The sequence below is a fragment of the Pleurodeles waltl genome, chromosome 9 (assembly GCF_031143425.1).
Source record: "Pleurodeles waltl isolate 20211129_DDA chromosome 9, aPleWal1.hap1.20221129, whole genome shotgun sequence".
NCBI lineage: Eukaryota > Metazoa > Chordata > Amphibia > Caudata > Salamandridae > Pleurodeles > Pleurodeles waltl.
In genome coordinates, this window is record NC_090448.1 from 658,811,508 (window position 1) to 658,830,877 (window position 19,370).

Sequence of the window (19,370 nt, forward strand, 5' to 3'; positions counted from 1 at the left end):
GCATCTACAAATCCACCCATGTGCGTCCATCTGTCTACTGTACTGTACACTACTGCACCCAGCCATTTCACAATAGCTCATACAATGAACAGTCAACCCTCAACCAAGCTGCAGAGTTTGCTACAGCACAATAAGATCACATCTCTGTTCCTTAAGCGTGTAACGCATGTAGCACAACCTTGTAAACGCTTACATTACTAACTTCTACTCCCCCACAGGTATGCTACAACTGACTTACCCAGATCCTTCCTCTCTACACCTGTTCTCCATTCAATCAATGTTCATGTCAGATTCCCAGGAAAACTGATGCAAATGTTCCTGTGTAAACAAATCTTTGTGTGCTAAAATTTCAGTCACGTCCTTAAATGCCCTGTCCAGCTTATACAAAAAAATTACATCACACACCAGAAAGGAAATATGAATGAGGTTGGGCTAGGAATAGCTTACCTTATGACAGACGATGACAACTAGGTAGCAACAACAAGAAGTGAAAACCAGACTGCTGAAATGCACATAAACCTCTCAGAATTCACACAATTCTTGTACGGTGATAATGAGTTCTCAATACACTGGGAAACGATCAGGAAACACTATAGGTACTCCTTCATACCCACAGACATTATTAGGTATGCTAGCCTTGCGCCTCTGAGACAGGTGTTGAGGTGGAAATGGTGGAAGAGTCCTCTTTCAAGCAACATAGGCACCTACCATCCAGCATAACGGAAAATAAAAAAAAATACCTCATAGATTAGAACTATATGCCGTTCCTGATAAAGGCAACTGAACACTGCTCAATCTTCGAACTCTCCACTAGTGAGCAGCAGGGCTAGGGTCTGGCTCATTGTCATAATAACAGGGAATAGCTGTCCCAGGTGAATTGCAACTCAAGAATCGTCAACTGCTTGCCTGGCAAGATACTCAGAGATTTCCCTTTGATGACTGGCATGAGAGAAACAACCAACTCACTACAAGTCTGAAAGCCAGCTGACATACTGCTTTTATGTCATTTGTACTATGGAGCAAAAATATTTTCTTTTTAGGATTCAGAATCACCACACTTGCGTAACATTGATGATAGAAGTTTCCACAGGTAGGCTTTCAGAGTTGTCTCAAAACATTACTACTCTCAGCTGTGTATCATCAGCCTGTTGATGTACTGAGATACTACTTTGTGCAGCACGCGGTGTCTCCATACAAATTTAAAAAAGGGTACGGGTTAAGATGGAACCTTGAGGCCCCCCACATACAACAGGTGCACGCCGGTAGGTGGTTCGCTAAGTGTGGCACCGTCCACGTCGGAAAGTGTGTGGTGCCTGTAAAAGCGCCACCCCAGCTCGCTGTCAGTTCTTTTCTTTCCACCCCAATCAGCACTGATCAGAAGAGCAACCCCCTGTAACTTTGACTGACCTTTTTCAAGGTTTTGTTGAAGATTTTATGAGACATTCTCACCTGGTGTGGCAGGAAGGTCTGCAAAGAAGGCTGGTTATAAGCCCTGTGGCGCCTGTCACAGGCAAATATCAGTGACAGACCCATACCATGTCTGCCTCTAGTGTCTCAAGTTCGACCACAACGCCAAGACCTGCGTTGATTGTCGTGCCACGAACCCCAATGCTTTGAGGGAGTGGTCCCTCAAGCTCCTTGCCACTCAACAGTCGATGCCGCAAAGGTCTCGGTCTCACTCAAGAGGAAGGACCTTGGAAGAGCTGCTGATCAATTTATCATCCTTGCAGTTGAAGTCGCCCGGGCTTGCAGGAAGCATCCTTCCACATTCCAGTCCTGCCTGCAGACAGATGTTGCCTGCAGTTCACAGTAGGCCACAAGCACTTTCAGTACTCTGTGCTCCTCTTTGGCCTTACCAGCGCCCCTCAGGTGTTAACCAAGTTGATGGTGGTGGTTACAGCTCATCTGCAGAGATCTTGGGTGCAAGCCTTCCCCTATATCTTGAGGACTGGCTGTTGAAGGCAAGCACGTCCCAAGCAGTCATCTCCTACGTCCAACTACAGCAGATCTCCTGCATTCACTGGGGTTCACTATCAACATGGCGAAGTCACACATGACCCATTCTCAGACGCACCCTTTCATCTGACATGTTATAGACAGTTTCAGGCTGATCTTCTCGAACGGCAAGTCCAGGATATTCAGGCTATGATACCAATGTTTCAGACTCTATGCTGGAATTTGGTGAGAATTATTCTGAGGCTACTGGGCCTCATGGCCTCCTGCATCCTGCTTGTGGGACATGCCAGCTGACATATCCAGGCTCTGCAGTGGGACCTGGAGTTTCAATGGGCACACCATCAGGGTAATCTCTCAGACATGGCCCAGATCTTGGATGGCACTGCAAAAGATCTGCAGTGGTGGTTAATGAACCACGATTAAGTCAGCGGCAGACCCCTCTCCCTTCCCCAACCAGATCTGATGTTAGTGACAGATGCTCCTCACCTGGGATTTGGCTGCCATCTGGGAGAGTTGGAAATCAGAGGCCTCTTGTCTATAGCAAAATCCAAACTCCACACCAACCTGTTGGACCTCGGAGTAATCCAACTAGCACTGAAAGCCTTTCCACCCTCCATCAAAGGAAGGCTTGTGCAGGTGATCACAGGCAACACCACTGCAATGTGGTACTGCAACAAACAAGGCTGGTGGGATTTTAGACCCTTCATCATTAGGTCCTGCATCTCTGAACACGTCCGGAACATCAGAACATTTCCCTGGTGGTTCAACACCACGTGGGATCTCTGAACACCAGAGCAGACAAACTGAGCCTAAGATGTCTAGTGGATCACAAATGGAGCTCTCCATCTGGAGGTGGTGCAAGGTCTCTTTCAGTAGTGTAGAGATTCTTGGTTAGAAGCTCTGTGCACTGGAGTTACTAAGATACCTCTCACTCAGATGCCATTCATTTCGAGTTGAACTCAGACCTTTTGTAGACCTTTTCACCAATACCATTCCTATCAGGACTTCTCAAGAAGATCAGGAACAACTGGGCTCACGTTATCCTTGTGGCTCCGGAATAGGCTCGGAAAGTCTGGCATCCCGAGCTGTTGAGCATGGTCATCTGTCCTCCGATCTGGCTGCCCCTTCAGAAGGGATTGTCTGTCGCAGCAGCAGGGCAGGGTTCTTCACCCGAACCCGTCAACTCTCCGCCTTCAGGCATGGAGACTCAGCGGCCACAAAAGATAGCTTTCGACCTTCCGCCCAACGACTATAATGTCATCTTGGGATCCAGGCGTCACCCCATGAAGACAGTATACGCCTGTCAGTGGGGCCAGTTTGTAGCATGGTGTGCAGAAATACAAGTTGCCTCCCTTTCGGCTCCCCTTTCCCAGCAGGGCTCTGCTTTGAGCACCTTAAAAGGCTATCTTTTTGACATTTCAGCATTTATGTGGTTGCCAGATCAGCCATCCCTTTTCAAGTCCACTGTTGTACATAGGCTTCTCAAAGGTTTCCAGCACTTGCTTTCCAACCTTCACCCTTCATCATGCCTCAGTGGGCCCTATATTTAGTCCTGCCATTTCTTCTGTGCACTGCTTTTGAGCCGCTCCACAACTGTCCTATCAGGCTGCTTGCTATCAAGACAGCCTTTCAAGTTGCAATAACATCTGCCCGGACGGTCAGCGAGCTCCAGGTTCTGTCATCTACATCTTTCCAGACAAGCTCTACTGCCTGGACAGTCAGGATCGTAGGGACGTACACTTTGTCCTCTCAGCCCTCCAGGACTTTCTAGTGTGAAACTGTTTCACAGCCCCTCCTCCTGGAAGGCTTTGCCTGGGTATCTATTCTAAGGTAAGGAATCTGCGACTGTAAGTCTCTATCAGACAAACAAGTTACTTACCTTTGGTAACGTTTTATCAGGTAGAATCTCTATCTAGCAGTTGATTCCTTACCAACTTACCCATCCACATCACTCTGCAAATTGATTTATAGACTCAGGGCTTTTCCCCCTTTTAAGGCACTAGTTTTCACACCAGTGGTCAGTACTCTTCTGGCATGGAAAGCTGTGAAAAACAAACTGATGGCAGCACGCTGGGGTACTGCCTATATAGGTACCGCACACATCACCTCCAGGGCAGATGACACAGACAATGCCACGCGGACCAAATGATGCCACCTACCGGCACGCAGGGGGTACTGCACACGAAAATATTTCTGGATCCAGTCTGACACCTGGGGTTAGTTCTAAGGTAATGAATCTGCAACTAAATAGCCTATCTACCAGATAAGGCGTTACCAAAGGTAAATAACTTGTTCTTTAATAAAATAATGGGGAGGGTCTGGCCCATCCTAACATGAGGCCCAATCCTCACCCCTAAAAGCCTCAACAGTCTTTCTGCTACCCTGTGAATTAAAAAATCCCATCTTACTGGCAAGAAAAATGACATTTGATTCTTTTGGGTGGTGTTTTTACATATGGGACAGCAGTCCGTGGCTAACTCCCAGTATTGTCCCACCTGCAATGGTGAACGGCTGCACTTTTAGGGCTTGGGTAGGCTGCCACCTGGGAAAACCTACGAGGCTCAGACAGTTCTGAAAACTAGACACCCAGGGGAGTCCAAGGTGGTGTGCTTCACATGGCTCCCACCACATTTTCTTACCAACAATGCCCTGCAATTCTCAAACTTTGACTAAAACTACACATTACTCCCACACTTCTGTGAAGAAAGCATCTGGAACCTGTAAGGAGCCACACATTTACTACTATCCCACATTCCCCAAAGTGTCCCGATAAAAAAAAAACAATATTTCACTTGTGTGGGTGGGCCAAGAGACCATGACACAAAAGGCCCTAAAGCACAATGTGAAAATCAGTGACAGGCGTAGCTGTGGGATTTGGGTCAGTGCTCAGCTGTGACCCACGGAAACTTATGCACCAGAGACATTTTTTAAATCTGGACAACTAGCAGATTCCAGGGTTGTATGCTGTGCATGAATCCCATGAAGTATCTGTACCCACAATGCACTGCAAACCTCAAACTTTGCCTGAAATCATGCTTTTGTCCTTACATTTTTGTGATGGAAACTTCTGAAATCTGAAAGAATTCACAAAAATGCTACCACCCAGCTCTACCCCTACTAGTGTTGATAAAAATGCTGCACCAATATGGGCTACCATTGACCTTGGCATGATCCGTTCCTTTTGCAGGCACCAGGCCCAGCCACACAAGTGGCATAGCATTTGTACTGGCACACGTGGGGTAATGCTGGGTGGTAGCAATTTTGTGGATTCAGGAAGTTTCCATCACAGGAACTTAAGAAAAATGTGCGAATTCATGCAAAGTTTGAGGTTTGCAAGGCACTGTGGGTATGAAAACCTCATGGGAGCCATGCACGGCACACCACCTTGGAATCCCCTGGTTGTCTAGTTTAAAAAAAATGTCTGTGGTTTGTGGATTGCGCCACAGAATGTCCCCAAATACCACTGCTACCCCTCCCTATTGCTTATCTATCAATGCAGTGCTTTAGCACCTTTTGTGTTGTGGTGTCTTGTCCTACCCACACAAGTGGGGATCAGTTCTTAATGGGGGGCATGTGGGAATTCAAGGTGGTGGGAACTTTGCGGCTCAACACACATTCCAGAACATTTCATCACAGAAATGTGAGATTTTTTTTTTTTTTTTAACCAAAGTTTGACATTTACAAGGGATTGAGGGTAAAATTACCTAGCGAGAGCCACACACGTCATGCACCACTGGACTCCCCTTGTTGTCTACCTTTCAAAAATGTGCAGGCTTGCTAGGTTTTCCTAAGTGCCCCACCTTCAAATAAAAAAGGGTCCTTATTCAGTGCCAAGTGAGATGTCTATGTTGCGTTCCTTCCTGTTGTGGGCACGAGGCTTGCCCACAGAAGGGAGGTACCATTTTGTTTTAAGAGACTTGGGGAAATGCTAGGTGGAAGGAGGTTTGTGGCACCCCACAAATTCCAGAACCTTCCATCACAGAATGTGAGTAGAGTGTTTTTTTGCAAGGAATTCTGGGTAAAAAAAAAAACCTGGAGATTGCTACAGAAGTCACCCCACTCTGGATTGCCCAACGTGTCTAGTTTTTAAAAATTTGTTGTTTTGCTAGGTTTCCCTAGGTGCTGGCTGAACTACAGCCCAAAAGCCACAGCTGCCAACTTTGCAAATCTTTTTACAAAATACAAAAAAGGGCCAGCTTTGAGTGGAAAAATTTGATCTATCCTTGTTTCGTTTTGGGTCGTTTCCTGTCATGGTCTTTAGGCCTATCCTCTTAAGTGAGGTACCATTTTTATCAGAAGATAAGTGGGAGCACAGAATAGTAGAACATTTGTTATTACCAATTGGATTTAGCTGCATTTGTGCATTCAAAATGTAAATCAATGTGCAAGAAAGAAGACATTTTACAAAATACCCTCTAAATCATATGCTAGTAAAGGTACCCACAATTTCAGAGATGTACAAATACCCACTGCCCCTAAACTCCATTGTGTGCCCCCATTACAGAAATACAAAGGTTTCTTTGATATTCATTTTCACTCTACAGATTTCACCACGTGAATTCATCTATACTCGGTACACAATGAAAAAACATTGTACAGTGCAGCTCAGTTGTTGGTTAAGATGTTTTTCCTCCCTTCATCTCGATGTGACTGCTACTTTTTTAAAAAACATTTTTATTTCACACAATGCTCAGCATTCAGTTTTAACACATCATGACCACGCTGAAAACATCATGCGTGAGGTATACAATATCATCAATGAACTAGCCAGCGTTACTTGGCAACCTTACCATCATAATCCCACAGGTCTAATACTACAGACCCGTCATACTCCCCCACCCCGGCCCCAGGGAAGTCACTTTCACTCCTCCACTGGTTATCCCCCAGTGCCACTATAGGAAACCCACTTGGACCATATTTTCACATACTTCTTCATGCAACCCCTGCTTTTGTAAACCACCAGCTCAGCTTGCTGGCACCAGTCTATGTACCGCACCCAATCCGAAACCCCTGGGGGTTTACTCGCTCCCCACCCCCTTGTAATATTCCGCTTGGCAACCCCGGCTGCCAGCTGCAGCAAAATCTTTGCACCTGAGCCACCTCTCGTCATCCGTGATGCCCAGGACCAACAAACTAGCCTCCAGCGGTATGCGCAGCCCTGTAACCTTGCTCATGATTTCTACAACCTTAAACTAATATCCTTGAACCTCCGGACATTCTCATAGGATGTGAAAAAAGGATCCCACCTCCCCACAGCCTCGTACACAGATTGGAATCACTATGTCCCATATTACGCAGCCGCGATCTGGAATAGTATGCTCTATGTAGGACCCTTAGCTGTATCAGTCAAAAGCAGGCCCGAATGGCTACCCCTCTGGGGCTCTGAACTGCCTCCACCCAATCCTCATCTTCGATATTTCCCCAGATAGCCCTCCCATGCCACCTGCATTGACCGCATAGGATCTGGTGAGTTGTTCATTATTTTCCTGTATGTCAGGGAGATGGCATTATTCACCATGGGCTCTGACAGCAGTCTACCCTCCAACAGAGACAACTCTGGCAGTTGTTCCCCCTCCAGTATGTGCCTGTGCAACGTATGCCCTAGCTGTAAGAATCTGTAGTGTTACAGACTCTCCCATCTCCTATTCCCTCTCCAGGTCCTCAAATGCCAGCAGCACCTCTCCCCTCCATACATCCCCCAGGTATTCTATCCCAATCAGCTCCCATTTCCTGAAACCATGGAGTTTCCCCAACCTCCTGCAGCAGTTTACTTCCCACAATGGGGTTCTGTTTGTAAGGCTACCCTCCCAGCCCAAGAATCTGTTGGCCTCCCTCCAGGCCCTCAACACTGACTGAGTATAGAATGGCAGCTGGGTCCATCTGTCTTCTGCCATATAGGATCAATGGGTATCCCTGGCCTCCCATTGCCACTCTGTCTACTCGGAATGCCGGTTCATCCCATTCCACAAACACCCAGTCAGATGAGCCGCCCAATAGTAGACTCGTATGTCTGGGATTGCGGACACCTCTCTGGAGCTTAGTCAGAGAGATGCACAAACTGTCCACACCCATAGAAGATACCTCAGATTGCTGTTAATACTTTGAAACACCGTGGGCGGCACCCGGGAAGGATTATTTTTTGAGGCAGTATAGTAGCACTGGGAGAACCATCATTTTTAAGAGCACGCATGACCAATCAGTCTCCTCAAGTGGGAGACATCAGCCTGGAGGCACCGCAGCTGTGAAAGCAAGTTCTCTTCCATAAATCTATTCACATTGTGTGTTGTGTACATTCCCAGATATCTGAACCCATTTGTCACCATCAAGGCAGTACAACGTGGGGGCAATGTAATGGCGCCCCCTGGCAGAGGACAGACCAAGGACTTGTCCCAGTTAATCTGATATCCGGAATAGCTATCAAAGGTTTGAAAGATGTGGCATAGCCTATCCACTGTGGTGCCAGGTCATGTAGCATTCAGCAGGATAACATCTGTGTACAGGGAAACATATTCCTCCCATCCCCCTTTCCCACAATCCCTTGCACCAGAGGGTCCTGCCGTATCCAGGAGTCTATGGGCTCAGGTGCTAATGTAAAAATCATGGGGGACATGGAGAGCACATGGGCAGGAAAGTGCCCTGTTTACCCTCACATTCGTGTCAGGGGATCTGTATCCAGGAGTTGTATCCATGCACAGTACTAGGGGCAAAAACCCAGTGTGGCCAAGGCCCCAAAAAGATACGGCCACTCTATACTATGGTAGGAAAATGGCCCTTGTTGCAATTACACCCCTCCCACCCCCCACACTTTATGCCTGCTATTCATGCTGACTTGACTGAGGGTGCGCTGGGACCCTGCTAGCCAGGCCCCAGCACCACAGTTGTTTCATTAACAATGTACCATTGTTTCCACAATTGGCACACCCCTGGCACACAGATAAGTCCCTTGTAAAAGGTACCAGTGGTACCAAGGGCCATGTGACCAAGGAAGGTCCCTAAGGGCTGCAGCATGTGTTGTGCCACCCTAAGGGACCCTCGCCTAACACATGCACACTGCAGATTGTGTGTGTTGGTGGGGAGAAAAAGGCAAAGTCGACATGGCATCCCCCTCAGGGTGCCATGCACACAAAACACTGCCTGTGGCATAGGTAAGTCACCCCTCTTGCAGGCCTTAAAGCCCTAAGGCAGGATGCACTATACCACAAGTGAGGGCATAGCTGCATGAGCAATATGCCCCTACTGTGTCTAAGTCCATTCTTAGACATTGTAAGTACAGTGTGGCCATATTAAGTATATGGTCTGGGAGTTTGTCAAAACAAACTCCACAGTTCCATAATGGCTACACTGAATACTGGAACGTTTGGTATCAAACTTCTCAGAATAATAAATCCACACTGATGCCAGTGTTGGATTTATTTTTAAAAAAATGCACACAGAGGGCATCTTAGAGATGCCCCCTGTATTTTACCCAATCCTTCAGTGCAGGAATTGCTGGTCTGTGCCAGCCTGCCACTGAGAGATGAGTATCTGACCTCCTGGGGTGAGAGCCTTTGTGCTCTGAGGCCAGAAACAAAGCCTGCACTGGGTGGAGGTGCTTCACACCCCCCCCCTTGCAGGAACTGTAACACTTAGCGGTGAGCCTCAAAGGCTCAGGCTTCGTGTTACAATGAACCAGGGCACTCCAGCTAGTGGAGATGCCCAGCCCCCAGAAAAAGCCCCCACTTCTAGTGTCAAGTCCAGACGGATAATTAGGAAAATCAAGGAGGAGTCACCACCTCAGCCAGGACCACCCCTAAGGAGCCCAGAGTTGAAGTGACCACCCTCTGTGCAGAATCCTCCATTTGATTTGGAGAATCAGGGCTAATAAGGATAGGAATGTGCTCACCTCCCCAAAGGGAGTGAGCACAAGGAGGGTGTAGCCATCCTCAGGAACAGTAGCCATTGGCTACTGCCCTCTGACACCTAAAACGCCCCTAAATCTTGTATTTAAGGGCTCTCTGAACCAAGCTAGTCAGATTCCTGATGACCGCACACAAAGGACTGCTTAGTTGAAACCCCAGCAGAGAAGGGAGGAAGACAACAACTGACTTGGCCCCAGCCCTAACGGCCTGTCTCCTGCTTCAAAGAACCTGCAGAAGAAAAGCGACAAGTCCTGCAGGTCTAGCGACCTCTGAAAAACCTCCAGAGGACTGCCCGCATCACAGAGGATCAAGAACTCCTGTGGACAGCGGCCCTGTCCAAAGAAGAACAGAAGGAGAAACCTCCAGAAGCGCAAGTCCTAACCACTCTGCACCTGATGCCCACGGCCCAAGTCCAGGTGGCCCAACCGACCAGAGAGGACCCCCAGGCGACGGCGACCAAGTGACCACCCTGGGTTGACCTCTCCACCCCTCCATGATGACGCCTGCATATGGAATCCTGAAGACCCCCGTGACCGTGACTGCTCTGGACGAAGACAACCAATGCCAAAAGACCCACTGCACCCACAGCCCCCAGGCCTTGGAGAAATAGACACCCAGAGAAGCGACGATCAACAGGCGGCCCTCTTCCTTGTCCGACAGGTGGTGTGCCCAAGACACCCACCCCCTCTCCCCCACCTCCCAGACCTCGTCTGCAGTGCCTGAGTGGCCCCCAGGGTCCCGTCAGAGTTTCATTGGAAACCCGAGGCCCTGTTTGCACGCTGCACCCGGCCGCCCCAGTGCCGCTGAGGGAGTGGGGTGGGTGCCTACTTGGGGCCCCTCCAGTGCTTCTCTAATCCCCGCTGGTCTGCCCTCTGAGTCGCAGGTACTTACGTGCTGTCAGACTGAATTCAGAGAACCTCCTGTCTCCATAGGCACCCACGTTAAAACTGCTCCACTTTGACCTCTGCATCCGGCCGGTCTGTGTTCCTGGTGGTGGATGTTTGGGGTTGACTTGAACCCCCAATGGCCCGGAGACTGGAACTGTAAGTCGTGTACTTACCTCTAAAACTGTACTTTATTTTCTTCCCCCAGGAATTGTTCTGAAAATGCAGTGTGTCCCATTTTGAAATAGATTTTCTCTGTTTACTTAAAAACTGTTTACTTGACTAAAGTGAAACAAAGTTTCATTGACGTCTATGCTAAGTACTTCCCTGCAACAGTATTTACTTCTGAACTGAGTCTTGCGGTTCTAGTAATAAAGTAACAAAAATATATTTTTCTATATAAAATCCTATCGGTCTGGAGTTGTCATTGAGTGTGTGTTTCTTCTATTTCTTGTGTGTGTACAACAAATGCTTAACTGCCTCCGATAAGCCTAACTGCTCAACCACACTACCACAATTGTGCATTAGTATTATCTATTATTGCCTCTGTCAAGCCTCTTGGGGAACCCCTGGACTCTGTGCACACTTTATCTCATTTTGATTTAGTATATACAGAGCCAGCTTCCTACAACTATCAAATGCCATCCTTGCATCAAGCGAGAGCACTACTTCGTCCTCATGGCCCAGGGACCTCGTCATGTGTAAAACCCCGTAGAGGCGTCTGAGATTAAGTCTAGTGCCACTCTGGGGCATAAACTCTGATTTGTCCAGATTAAATTACTGTTGTGATTACCTTTCTCACTCTATTGGCTAGGGCCTTTGCCAGAACAGACAAAGTTCAGTGCATGACTTCTGATGTACTGTAAGGCTACAGTGCGTTTAATTTTATTCCCAAGGACACTGACGTTTCAAGTCATGACCCTCACTTCTGATTTACTCCTACGCTCCATACTGTGTCAGAGTGAGCCACAATTCCTCTTCCACCCATTTGTGACCTGACAACTCTCCCCTCCTCTCCAATTCATGGCTGTGCCCCCACCTTGTGGATACTGTGCAGCCGAGCAAGAACAAAACTTCCTGAAGGATCATAACCTGACCCAGAACAATTTCCCCCATAAACCCCCCTCCCCTGCTACCCTGCGTAGTGGGACTTAAAACCCACCCCCACCCCAAATTGCAGAGCTCCTGTTGCCCCAAAATCAACATAGCTAGTTAAGGACTGGCTGGCGCTGCTAATCAACTTCTCGTATATGTCTATTTCCGAACCCCTATATCTAGCCCATCTAACAATACATCTGTTTTGCCTGACATCTAGATAGCACCATCTATTCTCCAGTTCGTGTATCCGCTCCCCCGCAATCCCCTCCTAAGTCCACCCTCCCCCCCCAAAGTCCTTCGCTGCCCTCGGACTTCAGGAATCAGCTGCATCCAGTTGCCTTACTTGTGTTTCTTCACTACTTCTAGCCCTGCAATTGCATGACCCCAGAGTCCGACAATGACTTTCCCCTCAATCCCTCCCCCCCCAAGCACGCATCCATCTGCTGCTCTCAGATGGGTCCTGGTCCAACGTAGTCGGAGCAGGCTGTGCCACTGCGTCTCTGGTTTGCTAGTCTGTGACCTGGTTTGTCTTTATGCCCCTTGGAGGGGGGGGAGGGGAGCGTTTTCCTGCTGTGTGCCATCCCTCCACCCAGTCCTAGGGCTCCGCAAGTGTGACAAAGAACCAGGATTTGCCCTCTGTCACCACTCGGAATCGGGCCGGGAAAAGCATCATGTATTTAATGTCCTTTGCTCTTGGAATCTTCTTGACCTCGTCAAAGCTTGGTCTCCGACACTGAACCTATAATGAAAAGTCTAAGAAGAACCTTATTGTGGTGTTTGATCCCCATGCGTGCGGGCAGCCTGAAGGATAGTGTCCCGGTGGTTTAACAGCCTTGCTATAATGGTTCTCGACGGGGCCCTGGTCTTGGCGTCAGTATCGCCGCCCTGTGCACCTGTTCGATGGACAAGAATTTCAACAGTTGCTTAGGGCGGAGGTGGTTGACTATCAAGTCTTCCAGAAAGCGGTCCATGCTGGGCCCCTCCAACCAAGCGCCTCCCCCCCCCCAGTACCCACACTACCTGGATATTGTTTCTCCTTGCCCTACCTTTCAGATCCTCTAGTCTGGCTGCCATTAGTGCCTGTTTCGTTAGGTGCTGAACCTGGTCTTCCAGCTGCTTCACTGTGGATTTTAGGAGGTTAATGTGCTATTCCGCAGATTTGACTTTTTGGGACATCTTGTGGAAGTCTGTTTGCAGAAGGTCGACGTCCATCATATCAGCATCCAACTTGGGCTCGGGTGAACTCTTGAGGTCTCGAATCACTTCCATAATGGCACCCAGCGACGGCTCTGCCACCTCATACGTATCCTCTCTCCATTGTTCACCACCACCTGTCTCGTCACTGTGTATTTGTCCATTTTATTCGACTGTGTGTGTGTGAGTGGCTCCTAGGTTTCACCACTGTCTTTAGGTGCAACCATACAGCCGGATGGGGGAGGCCCCCCACCGACAGCAGCTCCAAGTTGTGACATCTCTGGCCGCACAGTGTGCCGCTCTCCAATCCCGGTTCGTATGGCCAGGCGGATCACTGTGGCACAGTCCCACTTCGCTCCACTCAGCTGCCGGTCCAAACACTTTGCTTCAGGCCCACTCCAGCCCAGCCAGGCCTCCACTTTCAACCTGCTCTCTCGGGCCCAGTCACGTTCGCCTCCCAGCAGGCCCACACAGGCCTCGACTCGCGGCTGTCTCCTCCCTTTTCACCAGCGCTGGGGGAGGGATTTCTTATGCTACCAGGCCCCCGCTGGGCCGAGGCACCTCCTGGTCAGATGTTCTCAGATTCGGTCTTAGATCTCAGGGTTTTTTTTGTGAGCTTTCCGGTGCTCCCTTTCATTGCGGCCATCTTGGCTGCAGCATGACCGCTACTTTTGACCGTTTCATTATAAAGTGCCCTAATATTGCTGAGGTCTAGGCGCTCTACATAAAGGTAAAACATAAATGTGAGTGTTGAAAGCATAGAAGCTAAATCAAACTGAAGTTTCAAAAGTCTTCTTTTTAATTTCAGATTACTCCCAAACCAAAAACAAACAAGACAAAATGCAAAGAAAGTGATGGGGAAAACTCACCATGGTCTACAGTACAGCTTCCTAGCTTCATGTCACAGTTCGAAGACACATCAGGCAAGCCATGGACAAATGCTGCCTTGAGTCCATTAGGAAGAGGTGCATCAGATACTGGACTTTCACAATGTGTGGAGTAAATCTGAACTGTATCCAGTCCCTGGTCAGTGCTCGGCATCCTTGTGCCATCAGGGTTAGAGACTGGCCTGGGACTGAAAATGCTCCCATTTGGCTGAGCATCCAGTGCTAGAGTTTTTGGGGGCAAGAGCTGGGGAAGGCAATGCGTGTGACCTGAAAGGTTCGTGTGAGCGTCAGAGGTCTCTGTCAAACCATGAGTCTTTTCAGTTGATTTTTCAGGAGGGCTCTCCACCCGGGTCACAACAAAGATTTTATGTCCCCGTCCTGGACTAGAGACAGAAATTCTTCTTTCATTACTTTCAGAATCAACACGCTCTGGTGACCTGGTCCGCGCCCCTTCACTTTTGCCCTCGTGATCAGAATTGCTCTCGTACTGGCTGCTTGGTGGATTATAAGTTTCACATGTGCTGCAAGTGTCATTCCCAACTGATGTTGAGCCTAACGGGTGAACAACAGTTTTCACAGTGCCCACATTTTGATCAGTGACCTTGACTGTAGCCTCCTCCTCATCCTCTGTATCGGAATCAGACTCCCAATCTGCAGCCTCCCCTGTCCCCTTTACTTCATCTATGACCGTGTTTACAATATCCTCATGGTCAGATACTAAAACTTCAACTACTTCCTCTGCTTGCTCTGTAGACTCCGTTACGCTGATTTCATTACTGTCTTCCACAATCACTTCTTCAGCTGCTGGCTCAGTGACGGTAATCTCAGGCATGGAGGTAGAGAGCTGCATTTTATGCTCATTTTCCTCTTTCTCTTTAGCCAAAATGAAGTTGCGTTTGCATCCATTCTGGATTTCGGCAAGCAGGGCTTTCTGTGTGTCAATGAAACTCTTCACCTGAGAAACAGAAAAGTAACAATTTAAGTACAACACAATTCAAATAAAACTATTTCTTATTTTTGAACATCCAGGGTTACTATTACTTTATTGAGCCTGCACAACTCCGCAGTATAAATGCTTATATGAAACCCGCTAACACCATGAATGAAATGCTGAAAACCGGTTTAGGGACTTTAGGTGAAAGTGTACTACAATACTAACATCAATTGAACTTGGATATACATCCCTCAGTTCATACCAGTATGGTGTAAAAACTGAGCATACATGATATATAATTTTCTGTAAAGATTATTTTCTTTATGCACATCTTCCTTTCAATGCTCTGAAGATTCTGAGGAGTAATATGTCACTTCCATACGATTCACTGACTCAGTTAGAGTTCTTATTTTGAGACCTCGTTCAACAAACGAGGGTTACTACAAACACTAACAGCAAAACCTAGGTGATGGACGCCAGCTTGAAGCTGAAGGTCGACCTTAAAGACAAAAAGGATCTAGGTTTGAACCAGAAGCTGTCAAATGCGGGGGGCATGGAATTGACAGTGTGCAAATATGAGAAACTGGAGAATTAGGATCTTTGTGAATTAGCTGGAGCAAGTTACCAGAAGCTAGAACTCCTGGTGTTGGGATTATGAATGCTGACCTGAAAGACAATTTACAAAGAAAGGTCTGACAAACCATTGCTGTAAAATGATTCTGTATTCAGGGGTTGCAAATTGCTTTTTTTCCAGTCTGGCTTGACAATGCAACTGTTTTCAGACCTTGTGACATCACCGGAAAAACAGTTTTAAGCATTAGAACTGAGAAGGGCACGGACTCCGACCCGACTTATTTCTCTACAGGTATTTGATAACACAACAGAAACTGCACTGGAGTTCTAGTGTTATATATTGCTTTGAAAAAAGAAAAAAGAAAACCTTGTCAGTGTTTTAGTAAAAAGAGTGATTCATGTCATGTGAGCAGTATGGTGCTGATGAATATTAATTATCTTCTGAAACACTCTTTCTAGTGGGTATTCAAAAAACAAAATTCTCACATTGGAATCTCCCCAGGCAACATACTGGAATCTGAAACTCTTATAATATCGGTGATTGAGGAATAGGCTTACACAAGGAAAACCTGTCAGACTGGGCATAAAAAAGGGCCCTCCCTATACACTTGAAAATTGATGCACTAGTGCCTGGTCAAAGACTGGACAGATACTTGCTGATGCAACTTCCTGGCAGATGTACAAAATCAGAACGCCCCAAGCCAGAGATGAAGTGAGGCTTTCACATCAGTGGAATTGAGCTCTACAGACCTTGTTATTGGCCAAGGGATAACATACTTTGATTAAGGGGACAACCTAATGTGATCCGATCTGCCCTTCTTTCACTTGAACTCAACAAACAGTTGTCCAACACCATACCACTTAGTCCTATCAAAGACTGAAGGGGCACACAGTGGGTCTAACCAGTGTAGCCTCTTCTCCTCTTCAGATGGATGCTAGGGAGAAAAGAAAGCAGCATGATGTGCTATGCTCAGCAGAAAGTTAACACCAATTTTGGAAGCAAGGCTGCATGGTCCCAAGAACCAGCTTGAAAAAAGGGTACTGAGGCTGAACTGACAAAGCCTACGTCTACCTGACAACATGCAGAAGAGATGCAAATGAGAAATACAGCTTTCAAGGTCAAGACCATAACAACACAGCTGTGTAAAAGCTCAAATGAAGAACATATTAAGGTCCCACTGTGGCATACAAAAGGGAGCTGGTAGGAACATATCTGAAAGCGCATTTAAGAAACGTGTGCCAACAGGGAACTTGGACAATGAGGGAAAATAAGGCAAATGCAGAACAGTAGTACAACTAAAAGAATATCACTGGGGGACATAACCAACTTGAGCAACTTGGAGGACCTGCTGGTCTGATGTGATGAGTGCCAGCAGGAGAACATGTCACTCTCCAAAACCCAGATGCCTGCTTGAGGGCAAACTGAAGATGTTTGGAAACTTTACATAGAGAAAAGGTAGAGGGCTGATGAGGACAGTAAGAGTGCCTTCTCTCTAACAGAATAGGTGTTACTGAAGGTTTGCAAGCCCTCTGGCGGTTCCTTCTAGGTCAATGCCTAGCAGATTTTAATGCAGAGCATGATCCATTGGGAGATGGTCTGCTTCTGCACAGCATATCCATTTTTTTGCTCTGACATATCCAGTGAAGAGTTGGTCGTCCACCCAGAACTCGTGTAGTCAAGCTAGAACAACAACACTCTTTTTGTGTCCAGAAGGTGGAGTCGCTTCTCTTCTTTAGAGGGATGAGGCAGAGCAAAGTAAAGTAGGCTGGGTGATGGACTGGTCTATGTGAAAAGGAGCAACAACTTTCGGTAGAAAGGAAGTTCTAGTTCGCAGAACCAGCTGTCTGGGTAGATGTTCAGGGATGTATGCTTGGATATAAAAAAAAAGCATGCAGCTCACTGGCCCTCCGGGCAGATGTTATTGAAAGCAGGAAGGCTGTCTTGCTGGTGAGGGGCCTGAAAGGACAGTTATACAAGGGCTCATACAGAGTGCACATCAGGAACATCAGGAGTAGATTAAGGTCCCACTAAGGCTTAATAAAAGGAGAAGAATGAAAGATATGTTGTAAAACTTTCAAGGACCTATGTACAATAGGGGAATTGAAAAGGGATGGCTGGCCAGTCAACCGTAGAAAGGAAGAAAGATAGCCCTTTAAGGTGCCAAGAGCAGAGCCCTACTGGGCAAGGGAAAGAATAAAAGGAAGTACCTGGGAAAGGGGAGCAGAGAGAATGTCAGCTTGCTTCTCTGCACACTATGCCACAAACTTGCTCCAACGGTAGGAGTATACTGTCTTGGAAGAGGGATTCCTTCCAGCCAAGACAACATCACAGATGTCAGGCAGAAGGTCAAAGGCTGTCAACTGTCGCCACACAATCTCCACACAAGAAAGGGAATTGTTGACAGGTTGGAATAGAGAATGTTCACCTGCTGCTACAACAGAAGATCCTCTCAAAGGGGTGCCCTGATCGGAGGACTGATGGCCATACTGAACAGCTCAGAAAAACAAACTCCCCGAGTCTAGTCCGGAGCCACAAAGATGATTTGGGCTCAGCTGTCCTGATCTTCTTGAGAACTCTGTGCAGGAGTGGTATGTGTAGAAAGGCGTACAGGAGGCCTGAGCTCCACTCAAGACTAAAAGCATCTCTGAGCGAGAGCCACCTTCAAACCTCCAGCTCACAGAACTGCTGACATTGAGCGTTGTCGATGGTGGCAAACAGATCTAAACAGTGCTCTCCCCACTGCTGAAAGAGAACTTGCACCACCTCCACATGCAGATGCCATTTGTGATTCGCTAGGTGTCTTCAAGTCACTTTGTTCGCTATGGCATTCAGAGAGCCCGCCAGGTGTTGAACCACTAGTGATATGCCCGACGTTCCAGCCATGTCCAGCGGTGTATGGCCTATTTACAAAGGGCCCATGATCCCACTCCACCCTGTTTGTTGCAGTACCACATGACTGTGGTATTGTCCATAAACACCGGAACTAGCCTTCCCTAGCTGTTATTTTCTGTAGGAAAATCTTGGAGGATCTACACATATGACCCCTTGCTGGATTCAGAATTTAGTCTCCTTTTCTGAAATGTTTAGCTTTCCGGGAATCAGCATTGGTTTCACACCCATTTCTGTCACTAACTGGAAGGAGGCTGAAAGCACAAAAAAATAGTAAAAATGGGGTATGTCCAAGTAAAATGCCAAAATTGTGTAGAAAAATATAGTTTTCTGATTCAAGTCTGACTATTCCTCAAAGCTGGTAGGATGGTGATTTTAGCACCACAAACACTTTTTTGATGCCATTTTCTGGGGAAAAAACACAAGCCACCTTCTGCAGCGCTATTTTCCCAATTTTTTTTTTTTTTAAAAACAAAATTGTTGCTGTATTTTGGCTAATTTCTTGGTCTCCTCCAGGGGAACGCACAAACGCAGGGTACCTCTAGAATTCCTAGGATGCTGGAAAAAAAGGACGCAAATTTGACGTGTGTAGTTTATGTGGACAAAAAGTTATGAGGGCCTATCGCACACTGCCCCAAATAGCCAAAAAAAGGCCTGGCACCTGAGGGGGAAAAGGTCTGGCAGCGAAGGGGTTAATCATCCAGTGAAAAGGAAAAACATGGATTACAAAATAGACAAAGGAGACGTTTTGTCTTCTTGCAAGAATTTAATATTGGTGTTGGTGATGTCATACTATTAAGGGATAATTTGGAAGATAAAAGGACGTGCTTTCCTGTGGTCCAAAAGAAAAATGGTGTGGATATGACAATGGTCATAACACCAGAGAAGAGCACTGGCAAACTTGATTCAAAAATAACTAACTGAGAGACTACAAAGAAGGTTAGCGCGTCACTCGGCTGCTTGCACGGCAGGAGGGAAGTCTATTTTTAACTTTTTAAAATATACTTAATTTAGTGTGTGTGTGTGAAATACTGTTTGGGGGGGGGGGGGGCTTGC

At 47.2% G+C, this 19,370-nt stretch overlaps 1 protein-coding gene across 1 annotated transcript in view; it reads right to left on the bottom strand.

Moving 5' to 3' along the window:
* Positions 1–19,370, bottom strand: part of PPP1R37 (protein phosphatase 1 regulatory subunit 37) — a 726,853-nt gene that overhangs the window by 111,094 nt on the left and 596,389 nt on the right. Inside the window, exon 11 of the mRNA XM_069207728.1 lies at positions 13,900–14,872. Within this exon, the coding sequence (XP_069063829.1) occupies positions 13,900–14,872 (973 nt within the window). The remainder of the gene's footprint in view (positions 1–13,899; positions 14,873–19,370) is intronic.